This window comes from Lutjanus erythropterus, chromosome 17 (assembly GCF_056507025.1).
Source record: "Lutjanus erythropterus isolate fLutEry1 chromosome 17, fLutEry1.hap2, whole genome shotgun sequence".
Lineage (NCBI taxonomy): Eukaryota > Metazoa > Chordata > Actinopteri > Lutjaniformes > Lutjanidae > Lutjanus > Lutjanus erythropterus.
This window is the reverse complement of record NC_139333.1, coordinates 28,968,403-28,986,821: the sequence shown is the minus strand read 5'-3', so window position 1 is coordinate 28,986,821 and position 18,419 is coordinate 28,968,403. Positions and strand designations below refer to the sequence as shown.

The following is an 18,419-nucleotide window of genomic DNA, read 5'->3' as shown; positions in this document are numbered from 1 at the left end:
TCATTTTTAAGACAATGTAAGACATGATTGGATTTTAAACTTTTTAAGGACCTACAGAAAACCCTATATATGTTGTTAGTATTTATTCATATTATTTTTTTTATGTCTTATTTATTGTAAATTCAGACACCTGAAATCTCCGACTTGTCATCAGATGAATAACAAACAGAACTAATCAGAACTGACTTTTTCCTCAAGTTGTACAATGAATAACATTATTTACACAAATAAAAAACGACCACACTTTTCGGAAAATTGTTATAAATGTATTAGCACAAAAGAAGATGTTCCACATAGTTTCTTTACATACATATTTACAAATCTCCTTGAAATACTTTACACTCTTACTTTACAACCTCGTCTATCATACAAACAAAAAATGTTTGTACAACACCTCTCACAAACAAACTACTTTATTTAAGTTTAGAAAGGTTAAAGAGGCAATGAAAACACAAACTAAATAAGATACTAAACAAAATAAGATATCAGGGAGCTGTGAGACTATATGACACATCAAACTACAGTCAGTTTAATATTTCAAGCCTTTACACCCTTTTGTTTTCACTCACTCATGCATTTACGCTTCAGTATCAGTTAAAGTCTGTGAGGGTTTTATTGCTGAGCTTCAGACCTCAGACCTCTGTGGAAAACAAACAAACTCTCTCTGATCGAGTCACATGTTACATTAAGAAGAAAAACACCTGTTAGTTTCAGTTTGTGTTGCAAAAAGATTTCTTTCGATGTATCCACTTGCTAAAAGAATATATATAATAGCATTAAGAATAATGCAAACGTTAAAATTGCAGAGCTGCAACTCTATGATTCCTCTTCTTTCGACAGCGCCTGTGGATTAAAAACATGACACATGAGAATCTGTGAAACGAGAAATAATGTGACTGTTCATTGCGTTTTAGTCAGGGTTTGTTTCACCTGTTTGAGGAACTGTCGTCCAAAATAGTTGGTCGCCATATTCTTTAGGCTGGTCTTTCCTCCCACTTTACACCGGACGTAACCGTAGAGGTTGGCTCCTTGTAACACCACACCCATGATCACTACAGGCTGTGAGGGGGAGGATGACAAAGTTTGACATTTATCAACTGACAAAAAAAAAAAGAACTGTACAAAGGCTGATGATATCCAATAATTATTTTATTATCGATCCCATGAATCCCATGAAAAGATGAAAACCAGCAATGTTTCTACTAACATACATTATCAAACCCGATACATCTTTTTCCTGTGTGCTGCACAGAGGCAAAGTCACACCCCTTCAGTTGGACCATCATGGCACTTAACTGTAAAAAATATGATCTGTAGTCCGTGGTGAGAGACAACTTAATAATAATAATAAAAATTATTATTATTATTATTATAATAAGAGACAACTTTTTTGTTCCTGTGTGAATGGTGTCATGAATCACACATGATTTAAAAGATCATTTTTCATGTCTATTTCCAGAAATGATGACCCAGCTGCTCAAAACCTTGTTGTGAGCAGTTTCATGTAGAAAACTACTTTCTTTCTGCAGTAGGAGCCAAAGGGTTTGGTGCTGAGTGCCACAGACAGAAAAGTTAGAAAGTATTGAGAGACAAACACAATGACAGTTTTGGTCATTTTCTGGGATTTGCTGACAATAAGAAAATTACTAAATAACACTGAAAGTTTAAGACTTACCACCCATTTAATCTTGGTGGAAAACAGGGTACTGAAAGCAAAGATGACCCAGAGGACCGGACAAATAATCAGTCCGAGCCAGAAGATTCGGGACTCAGAATTTGATACTTGTTGCTTCCCAGAAACCTGAAGAAAAACAGGATATTCTCACAATCAGGACAGCTGCAAAAACCATACAGCCCGCTGACAGTAAACATGTGCATTTACCAGGGACATACAGTACGAGAGGATCATGTGAGGTTAAACACCCACGTGTGGGACAGAACAATTACTGTAACATGGAACAAGCTAAACTTCTTACCTTCCTAGACTCAAACACCCAGTGGCTGCGTCCATCATCATCCACCTGGTTCCACCACCGCAGACCAACCATTAATCTCCCAGTGATGTTCTGTAAATACATATTCAACTTTCAACAACAATAATGCAACAAGAATTCCTGTTGTTGAATAGAAAAAGTTAATCTTGTAAAAGATTTAAAAATCACACCTTTACTGTCCAGAAGTCACATGAGAGCAGAAGGATTATTGTCACCATGCAGGCGATGAAACTTGTACCTATAAACTCACAGAGCAGGTACGCGAGGATGGCACTGACTCTGAAGAAGAGGTGGAAGAAGGAGGCCACTGGATGCCTGCTAAAAGATTTCAACATGCTTAATTAGAATAATAAATACTCCACAGCATGGCTGCAACAATTTTTTTTTTGATTAATCAATTGGTGTCCAACAGTCCAAAGCCCACTTGTTTTTGGTTTTCAGTGTTAGGTCATCACATTTGAGGAGCTGGAACAAACAAATGTTGACGAAAGCAATTAATCAACTCTCAGAGTTGTTGTGTTGCAACTCTGCTGTGTTGTCAGTCCACTCAGCAAATACTGAGAGACAGTTAAGCCATCAGTGATCTGCTGACTTACTTAACAGTCGTCTTCTTTGACCTTTTCCCTGCATCCTCCTCCGCATCAAACAGAGACACGTCTTCATCATTGGTATCCTGAGGGATTAATAAGGAAGAGGCTAAACCCTCAGAGGGACACAGTGCACAAAACTAAGCCTCATATGGACAGTTTACATATGGACCAGAACTGCACAATAAATCATATTATTATCGAAATTGCAAGATGGCAACATCCATATCACACACCCTGCACACCCTGTTTTTTTTTTCTCAGTTTTACCATTTTGTGCAACCCTAATATGACTGAATCATGGGTCATATGAGCTATAACAGCATGTTTAAATCAAGAATCCATTAACTCATCACTTTACTGATGTTACACCACTTTTCTACCAGTATGATATGTTCAGAAATGTATTTGAAAAAATAAAAATAAAACACTTACTAAATTTGAAAATCGCTCTAAAGTGTCATTTTCTTGGTAACTGCTCAACTTTGATCACATTTAGCTTTTCTGTAATTTGCTAGATAGTTAACCATAATCCTACAGACTGGGGTACCCGCCCAGAGGTGTACTTTTTCATATCTATCTGTTTTATTCTATGTATTCTACTTACTGGGTCATTTTAAACAACAACAGCTCCACTCCAATTATTATATACGAAACTATTTATTGGTAGATTATCACACATTATCAGAGGAGTAGAGGCACTTTATCAGTCATTTTAAAACCCTATTCTGCTAACTCTTCAATGCTAAACCATTTTATCACTTTTTCTTGCTTAAATTAAACATGACTGATATACACACAGGGGCAGAAGTGTTGCCACTGATTTAATTTGAGAGTATATATCTTTGTTTGATGAATATAATGATGTGACAGAGAGAACGTAGCTAACTTTAGCTAATGTTGACACTGAAACACTACAGCTGCGAGCTAACGTTAGCAGGCTACAAGCGATGAAGTGTGAATGCAAGTATACAATCTGAAATAAACACTGCCATGGGTGTTTATTCGAAGAAAACTGTATAGTGGCGATGTTTTGAAAACGTTTAGAGCTAAGTGCAGCTAAGCTAGATGTCTAAATGCTACTAAAGCTAGCATGCTAACTTTGCTAACTACCTAGCAGCATTAGCCCGACAGATGTTCTCCTCAGCTGGGAGGTATTTTGCGCTGACAAACTCTTTTTTCATCCGTTTTTAGCCTCATTAAAGTACGTTACATCAGCTGTCCGACATCTTCTATGTACCAAATAAAATATAACCGTTATATTTTATCACTTACTTCTCCTATCATGTTGAAATTTGAGCAGCTCTTCCTGCTTACATGCTCAGTTGGCGTACACGTCACTGTAAACGGCAGACATGTGACCAAAACGTGTCCCGGATATATTTACGTCATTACAATTGGTACGTTTTCATTTTAGTGGAGGAGTAACTATATATTTATTATAATAATAACAATAATAATAATAATAATAATAATAATAATAATAAAGACTTTTTTTTAAGATTGGAAAAAAGCTATACTGTTTTAACAATAAAATGAAAGACGGTATCATTTAAAATTGTATATAGTGTATGTCCTGTAAAAAACATTCTGGAAAAGTAAACTGAATATTAATTATTCTGTGATTTTAGGTCAAATGGCCATGGTTCATGATATTTTAATTTATTTTGAAATTAACTAAGAGGACAAAGATGTTAGCCTGTTGATCCAACAAACGGACCACTAGAAAAACGCCTTTACCTCACATCTAATTGATATTAATCTACATTACAATTCACTTGTCAAGCTGAAAAATAGACAAGACCCAAACATTTTGATATATTTGAAACATTTATTATATATCTATTTAATTTATTTCATCTTTTTCTAATATTTATAATGTAATATTTTGCTTTTACTAAATGTCAAAGCTACCTGCTTTGTTTACTGATTTATTTATTTTTAATGTCGTTCCCTGGCAGTTTCTTTCCTTTTTTTGTTTCATAAAGTTGTTTATATATTACTATTTAGAGTTCATTAATTAGTTAAGTTTGACAGTTTACATATTACACAACAGCTCTCAGAACTGATATTTATTTTGTCATATTTTATCACATTCCTGTTTTATAATTCTGTAGGTTTACTGATGCGCTACCTTACTACAGCCATAACGTTTTATGTTTTTTAGATGTGCTGTGCTTACTTATGCCATATGCAGTAACTCATGCTGCATGGACTCAATGTACAGTTTTTGGCTGGACAGCTTCCAACATCAAACATAGTGGAAAAACATCTGGACTTGATTTTAGACTTATTGAGGACTGTGAGGAAAATCCATGCGAGGGGTTCATTCAGGTTTCAACATTAATTTGCCCACACAGTACATGTGTGAGATCCACGTGTGTGTGTGCACTTTAAAATCAGCCATCACACGGCTAAAACGGCTAAAATGGAATCTTACCATCAGTTCAGTGTGTTATACTACTTCATTTTACTGTATTTTACTGCTTTTGTGCATTTTTACCTGTTTTTGTTTCTTTCTGGTGTTCAGACCAGGAAATGACAATAAAACCCGACCCTGAACTTATCAAGTACAAACCGACAGCTTCATGATTTATTGAAGATTTCATGATGTTCCGATGGTTTTGAGCAAAAGCCTAAAATATCCACCCAATGTTTGTGGCCTGTGTGGCAGATTTCTCATTTAGAAAATAAATTCAGTCCAAATGATCCCACAAATCATGTTTAAATGAGCCTGTTGACTTGAACTTTGAACAAACACAGACATTTGCTTTATAAATGAAGGTACACATTTTTATTTGCATACAGAAAATATAGAACACCTCTGAATTCACAGTGTGATGAACAGTAACAGCAGTCCCAAACGTACACTGGAGTATAAATATGACTTGAGCCCAAATATACATGAGATAAACATTCACAACACATGCTGCTGTAAACAGGTTTAATATGGCAAGACTTTCCATATTTTTTCCCTAAAGTTTCAGATAAATTTATTGACCCTTCCAAAGTCCCGCTCCTTTTCGCTCGTTGCTCCAGTAAGAGTTGAGCAACCTTGGTACCTGGTCAGCTTTCTCCTTTCCTGTCTCCTGTTCTTAGATATGCTATGTGCTCATCTCATTTATGTTTGAAAGGAAACTCAATTTCCAAGGTGCTTATAAAAGTTTGTTATAGCAACAAAGATATCTGAAGTTAGCAAATGTTTGCAAAGCACAAGCTAACTAGCTAGCTAAAGATTGCTAGCTAAATAGTAGTCTAGCATTCAAGACACCCCCAGGACACTTACTTGAACTCAAACCGCAATCTTTTAAACCTTTTAAACCTACACAAGTATTTTTTGTTCCTAAATTTGTTTTCATGCCTAAACCTGCCCATGTAGCTATAGCTAGCTAATGATCAATGTAGATTAGCTACTTAGTTAGGTCGCGTTTTGCTAACATTAGCTAACTTCAGATGTGACTTTTTATAAGTCAGTTTTACAGGTGCCCCAGCAACACTGCTTTTTCAAATTTTGTTTGTCTCTTCAACATAGCTTAGCACATAATGTAGGTTTATCTAAAAACAGGAAACAGGAAATGAGACATTTAACCAGGGTTCCACTGAGTACCAGCTTGTCCAACTGTTATTGAAGTTAGGAGGGGTCAATTTCTTGGAGACAAACCTTTTTATACATCAGTAGTCTGACATTGTTGAATCGTCCATGATCCATAAAAAAAATATTTTCTTTATTTTAATATATACTTTATTTTAATATTGCTATGCTGCTGATTTTGAAACAACAGCTCCGTTAGCAGGTGAGGTGGGAGGAGACGGACTTTTGAGTCGTAGCGGCTCCCCTGGTGTCACCAAGGCCACGACATTCTCCTTCTTGGACAACCAGAAAGCCGGGTACAGAGGCTCCAGGAACTCTGCCTGGTACTCGTGGATGAGCGTCATGGCGTCATCCACTCCGTAGAAAGCCAGGAGGCCTCTCGTGTAGTCCATGTAAACCCCGATACGAGTGAACTTATCCACGTTCAGAGGCGTCTCCACGTCGCTGTGCCAGGCGGAGAAGGTGCGGCCGTTCCACTGAAGGCACCAGGAGAAGTTGTTCCCCGTGATGCAGCTGTTGCTCTCGTTGCCCTTGCGGTCGATGCTCTTGTAGGTCAGGCCGATGTGCGTGCCCTCACCGCCGATGTCCACCTCGAAGTAGTGCCGCCCCAGATAGAAGCTCTCCACCGCCAGGACTTGGCGCCAGTTCTCAAACCGCTCAGGTACATCAGGATAAGGATGCTGCCAGGGAGTGGTGTTAGTCACCTTCCTGTTTTCCTCTGTTAGACGGAGAAACTTGTGAGCTGTGTCAGCATCGAAACTCACGTGGGCGGCATCTGGGAGAGGATTGTGAAAAAGTTAGTTTACTTATAGCATGTTGTAAGTGTTACATAAGTCAACAGTCAGCACTGTAAATAACACTGTGGTCACCGGGGTCACCATACTAATGAGGGAGGGTAAAATTGTTTTTCAACCACTATGTCAAGGAAAATTAAGGAGATAAAAAAATAATAAAAGCTTAAAATTATGTGACACAGAAATGCAGTTTATAAAGTAGTGGAGTACTGGAGTACTTTATATTGTTGTACTGCTAATTTTTACTGAGAGTAACTGTAGGATCTGAATCTTTCTTCCACTACTGATCACTGTTCTTCATGTTATTTTTGGTAAAATTCAACTTGGCTCCTTTTGCTACTTGTCTTTATATTGTAAACAGTTTATATTTAATTGATTAAAGGGTCGGGGATGGTGGGTCATTGGGGACAACATGTTTTTGGCATTCAAAGCGAGACACAAAGGAAAAATTGTATTCATAGGCAAACCAGGCAAACATCATCATGCTTGTGATAAAAGTGTCCAGGTCTCTGGTATGAATTCTGGACCAGGCTTCAGCCCACTGTGTGTCTGAATAAGATAAACATTTATAGATAATGAATAGATGTTCAGTTTTGTTTTAAAAAAGATTTCAGCCGCCAGAAAACTCAGATCTGTTTCTTTAAACAGAAATCCAAATTAAGTTGGTCTCAGCAGACTGGACTGGTTTCAGCTGATGCATTCATCTCCAGGAACTACATGAAGGCAGCTCGACTTGACTCAAGGTGTTAATGACCCCAAAAGAGGTTAAATGCCTCATTATTAATCAACTGACCCCTCACTTAGCCCCGCCTCCAAAAAGCAACTGTCCAATCATAGCTTAGCAACTGTAACTAGAGCTGTCAATCTTTTTCTATGTGTTAAAGGCGTGAATGAGGCTCTATTTTTTCTTTTTTAGTCTGAGCCCTTTTCTATATGAATTATGAACTGTGTGTATGTGTTTTTTTCCTTCTATGATCTGTTCATCTATCATCTGTTTTCTGTTCATATAAAAATTAAAAATATAAAAGTATTTAAAAATAGTTCCTACCTCCTCAAAAGGGAGCAAAGATCTTATTCTGTGATCTTGACTGTTTCCTGCTGGTGTCGAAGCGTCTTTAACTTTACCTCAGCTTTTCTAAAATCGTGTCTGCAGTATCTCAGCCCAGTGAGCCGTATTCACACTGATAAAACACTTACACTTGAGGAAGTCGGCGTGCGTCTCTGGATCTGGTATAGACATGTTCTGTTTCGCTGCAACGATCGCCTGAACTGTTGTCTTGATTCCCATCTTGTCTGCAATGAAAGAAAATAGATTTCAGTCTCTGATAACACTGATAACTATTTAGATCTATTTTCATGTCCTCAGTTGTAGAGGTGGGAAGTAACTAAGTACAAGTTTGTTACTGCACTTAAGTGAAGTTTTCCGGTATCTGTACTTCACTAACTTCTTACTTTTACTTCCTACATTTAAACACAAATATCTGCACTTTCTACTCCTTACATTTTCAAAACAGGCTCATTACTTTAGTTTAAATGTAAGATAAAAAACAGTGTAAAAGACATAACAAGACAAAAACATCATAAAACAAGTAACAAGACAGAAATTACATAACAAAATGCATGACAAGGCGCAATAGGATGTAACACAACAAAAAATATGTAAAAGAAGTAACAAGAGAACAATGATGTAACAAGAGGAAGATAACATAAAGGAGGTAATGATGAAAAGAATATAACAAGATGTAACAAGAAGTAACATGACAGAACAAGAAGAAAATGACATAAAAGATGTAACAAGGCGGAAATGATGTAACAATACATAAGACGAAAGTGATGTAAAAGATGTAACTAGATGAACAAAACATGACATGACAGAAGCTGCAACAGGACACAACAAGACGAAAATTATGTAAAAATGTAACAAAACAAAAACAACGTAACACAGAGGGACGCTCTCACAGAGAAAAGGTGAGGTTCAGTTAGCTCTGCATAGAAACAGTCAGTAAAGGATAACTTTATACTTAATACTCTGAGTGCATTTCAGATCCTGTATTTTTTTTCACTTTATTTGAGTAAACAGAACTTTTTTTTTCTTACAGTATTTTAAGTAACTGTATTTCCTCTGGATTACAGATTACAGAATTGGCACAATAATGCGCCTCAGTGAAACAAGTATGAGCTGTCTTTCAGCTTCAGTCGGCGACACACAAAACCGGTGAGTCATGAAACACACCGGTGGTTTGTAGGCATATTTAAGCAAATCTTATCTCTCATATTAGCCACCGCCTGAGCTCTGAAGCTCTGACACACAGGCCTGAAATTCTCTACACGTGTGAACACGCCCTGACGGACTATCTGTACATCTGTAACAGAGAGCTGGGGTGTGAAATCCCCCAGCAGCAGCAGTTTGAGTTATTTTTTTTCTCTTCTTACCATTCTTGCATGTCTCTTTAACTTTCTCTATGTATGAGGACACCAGCATGGCACACAGCTCCTGCGTGGAGTCAACGATCACACGGCTGAAGGAGTTCAGGCGGTCCATCAGGCCGATGTAGACCCCAGGCAGAGAGATATCTGTGGCTTCTTTCTTCCACTCTGAGTACTCCTGCAGAACAAACACACAGAACCATTCATGACTTAGAACATGAGGATTCCTGCAGCCTTTAGGAATGAAACAAACCATCCTGGTTTTATTACCTGTAAGAAATCTACATCATTCTTGTTCTTCGACAGCTTCTCCACCTGCGCCTGGGTCTTCTTCAGCTCCGTGCACCTCTGCTCCAGGTGGACCCGGATGCCCTCGGCCTGCCTCAGCGCCTGCTTCTCCTCGCCCTCCAGGATCTCCGTCACCTCCCGCTTCGCCTTCTCCACCACCGCCTGCAGCTGCTCAAACTGGCTCTCGATCACCGCTCGCACCTCCGTCACAGAATGCTGTGGAATAGTCCTTTTTAGTTTCAGATCACACTGTATGGACTGAGATTTTGTTTACATTTGAGAGACGAAGGGATCAGTCTCAGTGGAAATCCTTCAACAGCAATGTGATGGGAAAAGATCCTGTAGGGTTAGAATGAGAAACTTTCTCAAAATAATGAGAAACTTTCTCAAAATAATGACTTACTGCATTCTTTTGAAATATTAAGACATTATTTTAAGAAAGTTTCCCATTATTTTATGATACAAGTCATTGTTTTAAGAGGGTTTCTCATTTCATCATCTCATACTTTGAGAAAGTTTTTAATTATTTTGGTGAAGTTTCTCATTATGTTTTATAAAGTTATTATTTCTTTTTAAATAAAAGTTATTTTGAGAATGTTTTGCATTATTTTGAGCCACAAAATAATTTTTTGAGGAAGTTATTTTGAGAAATTTTCCTGTTATTTTGACATACTAACTGAATTTAAAATCCAAAGTCATTACTTTGAGATAAGTCATTATTTTTAGAAAGTTTATTAATATTTTATGATATGAAATTATTGTATTTTTGTGACAGTAAGTCATTATTTCAGGTTTCTGGTTATAATGAGTCTTTTTTTCCTTCACATTAGAGTAAATGGTCTTCCTTACAGAGGCTCTGACAGGTAACAGGTAGGAATGCTTCAGGTCACATGACGATGTTAGATAACAGTGAGCTCACTGAGGAAACGCTCCGTTGGCTCGCCATCACTCTGAAACTATAAAAACACAGATTTCTTCCCACACCTGAGGGAAACCCGTCTGGTTTGGGTGGCTCCGATACCTCACAGCCTGGTGGGTCCTCGTGCCAAAAATAGCTGCCGCCCGCTGATATTTCATTAAGTATTGTGACATTCATGTGACACACACACAGTCAGCTCATCTCTGATTAGTCATGCCGTGTGTTTACCTCAATAGAGACTGTGTTGAGTTGCAGTTTGTTGATGGCGTTCTCTGCTGCTGTCACCGTCTTCACCATCTCCGTCTGCTTGTCCCTCAGTTCTTTCTGTGAACATAAGAACAGAAATCAGCTCGTCTCCACACAGAAACCACAAACCACGCTGTCATGCTGAAAATATGTCAGATCCTAACACATGGAAAGTAAAGGCATTTGGTAGATGTAAACACTGAGGCTGTTTCTTCAGGAAAACTGTGTTGTTTCCCAGTTTCCTCTCCTCTGTGTGACGATATTCTACACCCTGATATTTTCAAAGTGTTGTCTCATTTTCAGAGTCAAGTCTGAATTCCTCGGACAGGTCTGGGCGACTCCGGAGCGGAGGCTGGTACACAAGGAGAATTCCTTTTCCATAAAGTTCAGACCCTGAGGGGAGCTCTGTGTTTCCTTTGCTACAGACAGACTGCCAGACCATCAGGTCTATGACAAATAGATAAGATTCACTGACACGCCCTACAGCTAAGATGTAATGTCTGATGAATTTAATTTGTTGAGAAGGATGAGAACTCGATGCATCTCACCTTACTCGTGTTTATGTCAACAAGTCAAGTCAGGTGAAGTTAATTTTATTTGTGCCGTGCCAAATCCTAACAGAGTTATCTCAGGGCACGATCATATGGAGCAGCTCTACTCTGAACTCTTTACAAACACAATAGTTCCCAACAAGAACAAGACTGTGGTAACAGAACGGCTCGCAGAAACATTCAGATCCAAAGATTACAAGTGTTTGTTACGTAAGTTATCTTACATATCAAGCTGGGACCGATTTGATCCAATAACAGAATCAGGTTGTGAAAACTGACGTCAGTCATCCACTGATGCTCTGATACAACAGAGTTTCAAAATACTCAAATTACTGTAATTAAGCAGTTTTTTCAGGGAACTTGTACTTTTATGAGTAGATTTTAAAGTCTGTACTTTTACTCATACTCAAGCATGCATTCCAAGCTGTAATCTACTTAGTTACTTTTAAAGTCATAGTTCAGTACTGAGTATAATTTGAATTAATATCCAAACCTTTCATCTGCAACAAAAACAAAACAAAATGCTGCAGCAGCACACATCTGGAGTAATGATGTTAATGATTAATCATTAATCGATTAATTGCTGTCAAGAATTTAACCATTTAAAAATGTCATGGCAACAGTTTGTACCGAACTGTTTATTGAATGAAGACAATTAAACTTCAATTAAAAATTAGAAAAAAAAGCCTCAGAAAAATGTTTTGTATCTTTTAAATTATTAATGATTAATCGATTGTTAGTATTGTAAAACTAACGCAGATTCATTATTTAGCTAGTTAGCAACAGTATCTTACATCAGTATGTTTTGTTCTGCTTCATCAAGACACCGCTGTCAGCCAGCTGCCAAGAATTTATTCACTTTGGGGAAAGTGGTATCAGCGACAGAAGGTTATTTGGAGCATTTGATGAGCAGAAGTTATAATCTTTATATAATCACATCTATATTTGCCTCAGAAGTTTGATAAACGTGGCTTTGACATGACATCAGTTCACGCTGTGGATGATTTATAGAGACCAGGAGGTCAAAGCAGAAGCAGAGGGCCTGTACTGACAGGTGACAGCTGACGTCACCAGTTCACTTCAGTGTTAAACAGGTAGAGCAGATCTGTTGTTGGAACTACGACAAAAATGTGTCACAGGTCGTAACGTAACAGCTACTCACAAATAAAAACTGTACTACCAGTTATATTTGTGATTTATTATTATTACCTAGTGTTTTATTTTTCCATATAAAATAACGTGTTAATATTTTTGTGTTGAGCAAGGAGGTGTGTGTTTTCTATAAAAAATAAAGTCTAAACTTGAGAAATGAGTTAAAACATGTGCAGCAGAACAAAATTAGTTTTATCAGGATGGTTAGAAGAACCTTTAAGATTATTAAGTGTGGTTGTACAGTATGAGGTACTTATACATAGTCAGTGTATTTGTGTGGCTATTAGCTACTAGCTTTGGTCAGCCTGATGTTAGCGTAGCAAATATATGTTAGCTGCTAGCTGTGGTCAGCCTGCTTTTAGCATGGCTAATGTTAACCGCTAGCCTTGGTCAGCCTGATGTTAGTGACTGCTAGCTTTAGTCAGACTGCTTTTAGCATGTTAGCTATAGGTTAACTGCTAGCTTTGGTTAGCCTGATGTTAGTGTAGCTAATATATCTTAGCTGCTAGTTTTTTAACAATGGTTTCTTGTCAGAAAAGTCTGTCTGACAACAAAGTAAAGTGGTGAAAATGTTCTCAATATAGCATACATTTAAACTGATATAGATTTTTTAGGTGTCTTAAATACATGTTGCTATTGTCCTCGTCCACAACAGTTCATTGCTTAACTTCCTGCATCTACTGTAGGTAAAACACTGACAGAGTATTTCCTGAGGACCTCAGGAAATACTCTCAGAACAGAGGTGAGTGTTGTTAAATGACCTTCTGGACTTTTCAAACATTATCAGGTATTTATCTTTAGGAGAATGTTTGACTGTCTGAGACTCGAGTCTGGTTCCTAAATGAGAGGACTGAACTGAACAGAGATGTGAGTCGGTTCTCCAAAAGCATGAATTCTTATGTGCAACATGAACTCTGAACAAGAGGTCATTTCACTCTATTGTCCTCTGTGTTATTCTGACCGTTTGTGTCTGTCCTGTGGAAGTTTCCTCTTCAGCAGAAAATACTTTCACTGAAACGTCACTATGATCGTTTCCCTTCTTGTTTTCTGTTCACCCACAATTAGAGATTTAAAAAACAAGTTAAGCAGGTCAGTGTGCGGGGGAGCCTCTGTGGTATTTTTGCCTACAAATAGCTGTGTTGACATGAACTGCCCTCCCCAGCAGTGTTTGCAGACAGCTCTAATGAAGCACTTTGAGGTTTTGCAACAACACACTCTGCAAATAACAGGTGTAAGCTAAAACCTCCAGATCTCTGCAGGAATCTGGTCTGGACTGTCTGAACCTGAGGGTCACCAACTGTCAAAATCAGACAAATGACACATTAGCTTTCTCTGCGTCAGAGGGGACTAAAAAGATCAGAGTACTGAGTTTCCTCACCGACAAACAATGTTGTTAATCACATGAAGCGAGGCCATTCGATGAGCTTTACAGTGGATATTAAGTCAGAATTACCGTCCTAATTGGATTTAAAGTGACATATGAGAACAACTGTGATGTATTTTGAAGATTCAGTTCATCTCCTCCACACTGCTGCTGAAGGTTACGTTCATCAGAGCTGCACATTTGGATATTACTATCTATCTATCTATCTATCTATCTATCTATCTATCTATCTATCTATCTATCTATCTATCTATATTCCTCAATATGTGAAAAAACTGTGGATATGATTTAAAGATATTATTATTGGAGCTCAAACTGTAAATGAGTGTTAGTTGAGGTGTCATATTTTGTTCTTTTGGTCGAAAAATTTTATTTATTTAATTTTAAATTTTATTAGACAGTAAGAATAATTTCAGTCCTGTGTGTCTGATCAGACTGTGTAGACTTTACCTTTGTTACACATTGAAAAATAAATAACAAAAGAAAAGCTGTCAGATAACAAAACCACACAGAGGACTGAGGTGTAATTTGAGAATGCTATGGACTGAATATTTAATGTGCTGCAACTAATGAAGCTAAGAATTATTATAATAAATAATTTATCTCATAAAATAATAAAATGCCAAGATTTAGTGAAAAAATGTCTGCAGATTATTTATTTATTTATTTATTTTTAACCAACAGTCCAAAAACTGATTGATGTATTTCTGTAAAGGCCTTCTGGTCAGGTCCTGGTGTCAGGGGGCCCCTGGGCCAGAGAGTCTGTTTGAAGGGACAGTTAACGTTTCTTTGCAAAACTTAATCCTACAACTACAAAGAGACACAAAACTACCACGGAGAATGACAAAAAAATACCTCACACAGAGGCAAAAGTAATACAAAGTGAGGCAGAAGTATCACAAGGAGAGACAAAAGTACCACAGAGATGCAAAACAACTCCAAGAGACATAAAACAACTACAGACACAAAAGTAGGGGAGGCTGGGGAGTGTTGTAACACCAGGTTAGGTGTAGAAAAGTGTTGCGGTTCCCTCACATTTCCTTTTTGAGCTCACAGAAGTGGCACGTCTCAGTGAGCAACATTGTGGATTTTACGCCTAAAAAACAGATTATCAGATCGGAAACTCGGTAAAGATTATTTTTTGCCTATCGTTTTGTTCATGTATTGTACACACGGTTTCTCTACTTTAACTCTTTGAATTCATGCTACCTTTAAGTCTACACACTATAACAGTTAACCACGTAATGTCTGATCGGGGTGGGGACAGTTGTGACACTTCGTGAAGATGATGAAAATTTCTGCATCGTGTTCATGGAAGACTTTGCAAACTCAAGGCCTGAAGAAGTGTGTATCAAGTGTGTATACTGTCAGATCTGAGCCCACAAATCTGCACCCCAGGGGCAGAATTCTATATCTGCCACAGCTGTAACAGTGATTGAACCCTTATATAATACAGACACATTCAGGAATACAGTCTACACACACACACACACACACACACACACACACACACACACAGAGGTATTTTCATGCCACTTTAAATGGTTCAATTTATTCAGTTTATATATATATTGTGTAGTAGATGTCCTGGTGAGTTTTATTTTTAGGAGACAGATGTGGCTCCTGCGTATCAAGGTTTGAGAGATGTAACATGAATGAGCACTGAGTTTGTGAAGCTCAAACAAAAAGTGTGGTTTTCCCGAAAAGTGTCCTGGTTTTCCCTACTACAAAGGAACACAAAACCATGACAAACACAGACAAAACAACAAACAAAGAGACACTGTGTCTCCTTCAGTCTGGGTGTACTCTGATAAAGGAGGGGTGGGAGATCTTTTACACACCAGTACCAAGGGTCGATACATAATGATAGGAAACAAGATGAAAAGGATGTAAAAGACATAAGATGAAAACAATGTAACAAGATGAAAACATAACAAGATGAAAAAGATGTAACAATACAAAACCTATGAAAAATACGTAAAAGACATAACAACAAAAGAAACAAGATGAAAATGAAGTAAAAGATGTAACAAGATGAAAATGATGCAACAAGATAAAAAGGATGAAACAGACGTAAAAAAGACGTAACGAGACAAAAAGGAAAAAATGGCATAAGTTATGTAACATGACGAAAATGACATAATGACAAAAAAGATTAAAAATGTGGAAAAGATGTAACATTGCAAAACAGACAGAGGGAGACTCGAGTGTGGAGACATTACACTATCTGACACTACATTTCACTTTTCATTTCATACCCTGTACTATTTCACTTTGACTGCATCAGTACTTCTACTTTTACCTTTGTTACACAAGTATCTGTACTTTTGTTCGAGTACAGCTTGTGTGTACTTTTGCCACCTCTGCTCAGTTGACACAATGATGCATCACAGGGAAATAAGTATGTGTGAGTACAGTTCAGAGCCTGGACTCTTTCACTTTTACTGCAGTAAAGAAGTTGAATCAGTACTTCTACTTTTTCTATAAGTATCTGTACTTCTACATGAGTAAATAATGTGTGGACTTTTGCCGCTTTTCTGATATCTGTACAGAAGACTGAAGGTGAATTTAATATACAAATTTGCAGTTTTGTTGAGTTCTACTGAAAGAAAAATGACAGAAAATAATAAAAGTATGACTGACCTCTATCCGTCTGCGAGCCTCCACCACAGGTATGGTGTTGTGGCCCCGGTGCTCCTCTGTCACACAGTCCTGACAGACGCAGCAGGCGTCGGCGCAGCAGAACAGCTCCAGGGGCCACTTGTGGCTCTCACAGGTCCGTCTCTCGATGTCCCTGAGCGGCTCCACCAGCCGGTGGTTCTGAAACTTGGGGTTCTCCAGGTGAGGCCGGAGGTGGGCCTCGCAGTACGACACCAGGCAGGTCAGGCAGGACTTGAGGGCCCTGCAGGGGCTCTCGATGCAGGAGTCGCACACCACGTCGTCGGGGCCCAGAGGTTCCTCCTCCTCTTTGACCTCCTCTTCTTCTTTGGCTCCATTCTTCACCTCTCCGTTTGTCTCTGCCTCTGATTCCTCAGGCTTCTTTGGGTCCTCAGATTCCTTCAGATCCTCCTGGATTTTGGTCTCCTCAGCCGTCTTGGGGTCCTGCTCCTCTTTGCTCTCAATCACAGGGGCCTCTGTCCCATTCTGTTTGGGGCCCTTAGCAGGTTCAGGCTTGTCTGAGCTCTGCAGACATTCAGGACATCCTTTACTTTTGTCCCCAAGACAGGAGCCACAGACAGAGTGTCCGCAGGCTGCCGGCGTGTCCCCGGTCAGTGCACCTGAGCAGACGGCGCACAGCTGCTGGGTGGAGGTGGGAGCTGCTTCTTCAGCCGCTGTATCTGCCATGTCCTCGATCTGTCTTCTGTCCGTCTCCGTCCGTCAGCCTCCTCTCTCTTCTGCTGTCTCAACAGAACTGGCTCAGCCACTTTTTGAGTGCCGGTAGTTCCTGGATCACACTGAAGAGCCTGGAAAGCCACACCTCAGAGGATGTCAGTCTCAGTCTGAATGTTATCCGCCTCCTCAGCACTCACATGCAAGCAGGCGGGCCAGCAAACAAGTGATACACCCCCGACACACACACACACACACACACACACACACACATACACAATCACTGCCCGCCCCTCCCCTGGAGGAGAAAGAAACCACAGGGTGGAGCCCACATGGCAAATGAGGAACAGAGGTGTAGAGTTGCAGAATCTCCCACATGTCCCTGTGTTTGAACATGAACTGAAACTAGCTGATTGTTTACAGATGTTTCACTGATGGACTCATTAACCGATCAGTTTTACCTGATGAATCTGCTGCAGTGTGATTGAATTATCTTGATCAAACTGAGGGAGATCTTTGCCGCAGCCTTTTCTGCTGCTCCAAAGTTCAAGTGGAAAATCCGGTGAAAATGCCAAACAGACTGAGTGAATCAGCAAGAACACAAAGAAAAAAGAGCAGTGCAGATATACTGCCACCAAGTGACCACAGCCTGACCAGAAACTCTGAATGAGAGTAGAAGTTATCTGCTAAAATTAAGAGTAAAACACAAGTGACTCACAGTGAAGTGTGAGGAGCAGCTCTTGTGTTGTCATGTGATTAATCGCATGTGTGTTCAGCCAATCAGCTGAACAGAGACAGATTTTACTCTGCAGAGACCAATAAGATTTAGATAGTTTAAGATTAATCTTAAACTATAATTCCAATCACATAAATATTTCCTGAAATAATAGAAAATTGCCAACATTTAATCAAAAAGAGGGGAGGCTATTTTGCAAAACTGTGGTGGTTTGGGAAAGTAAAACTTAAAAAAAAACATCTGTATGATGCGTGGTCATTATTTCCTCGGGTCGGTGAAGTTACAACAAAGTTTATGGTCTCAGGTCTTCTTCAGTACAGAATGATGTTCATTTTTGTAAATTATGAGATGATAAAGCAGGGTCTATTTTAATGTGCAAAGGTAAAGAGGAAACAGCTGATGTTCAAACTTAATGAGGT

General features: G+C 38.7%; 2 protein-coding genes across 3 annotated transcripts; both read right to left on the bottom strand.

Moving 5' to 3' along the window:
- Window positions 1-244: 244 nt before the first annotated feature.
- tvp23b (trans-golgi network vesicle protein 23 homolog B (S. cerevisiae)) lies at window positions 245-3,948 on the bottom strand. 2 transcript variants are annotated; one of them, XM_084741366.1, is made up of 7 exons: window positions 3,857-3,948; window positions 2,591-2,667; window positions 2,165-2,309; window positions 1,977-2,066; window positions 1,676-1,801; window positions 931-1,059; window positions 245-843 (listed from the first exon to the last, which is right to left on the bottom strand). In XM_084741366.1, exons 1-7 carry the CDS (start codon window positions 3,866-3,868, stop codon window positions 817-819), a joined length of 606 nt encoding a protein of 201 aa, XP_084597492.1. In that variant the 5' UTR covers window positions 3,869-3,948; the 3' UTR covers window positions 245-816. The 2 variants fall into 2 exon arrangements, with proteins under 2 accessions (XP_084597492.1, XP_084597491.1); XM_084741365.1 differs by having other exon boundaries at window positions 2,165-2,312; window positions 3,857-3,947.
- A 2,332-nt stretch (window positions 3,949-6,280) lies between these two features.
- Window positions 6,281-17,460, bottom strand: trim16 (tripartite motif containing 16). Its single transcript, XM_084740488.1, has 6 exons — window positions 16,578-17,460; window positions 10,830-10,925; window positions 9,665-9,898; window positions 9,401-9,572; window positions 8,165-8,260; window positions 6,281-6,948 (listed from the first exon to the last, which is right to left on the bottom strand). Exons 1-6 carry the CDS (start codon window positions 17,277-17,279, stop codon window positions 6,338-6,340), a joined length of 1,911 nt encoding a protein of 636 aa, XP_084596614.1. The 5' UTR covers window positions 17,280-17,460; the 3' UTR covers window positions 6,281-6,337.
- Between the last annotated feature and the right edge of the window lie 959 nt (window positions 17,461-18,419).

What these genes read in the sequence shown, in the direction of transcription:
- tvp23b (XM_084741365.1), bottom strand. An exon ending in TCAAAGAAGACGACTGTTAA is followed by an intron (nt 2,313 to 2,590) that starts GTAAGTCAGCAG and finishes GAAATCTTTTAG; the next exon opens with CAGGCATCCAGTGGCCTCCT. An exon ending in GACGACAGTTCCTCAAACAG is followed by an intron (nt 844 to 930) that starts GTGAAACAAACC and finishes TTTAATCCACAG; the next exon opens with GCGCTGTCGAAAGAAGAGGA.
- trim16 (XM_084740488.1), bottom strand. Translation starts at nt 17,279, where the DNA reads ATGGCAGATACAGCGGCTGAAGAAGCAGCTCCCACCTCCACCCAGCAG. An exon ending in TAAAGAGACATGCAAGAATG is followed by an intron (nt 8,261 to 9,400) that starts GTAAGAAGAGAA and finishes CTTTCATTGCAG; the next exon opens with ACAAGATGGGAATCAAGACA. An exon ending in GCACGCCGACTTCCTCAAGT is followed by an intron (nt 6,949 to 8,164) that starts GTAAGTGTTTTA and finishes ATCCTCTCCCAG; the next exon opens with ATGCCGCCCACGTGAGTTTC.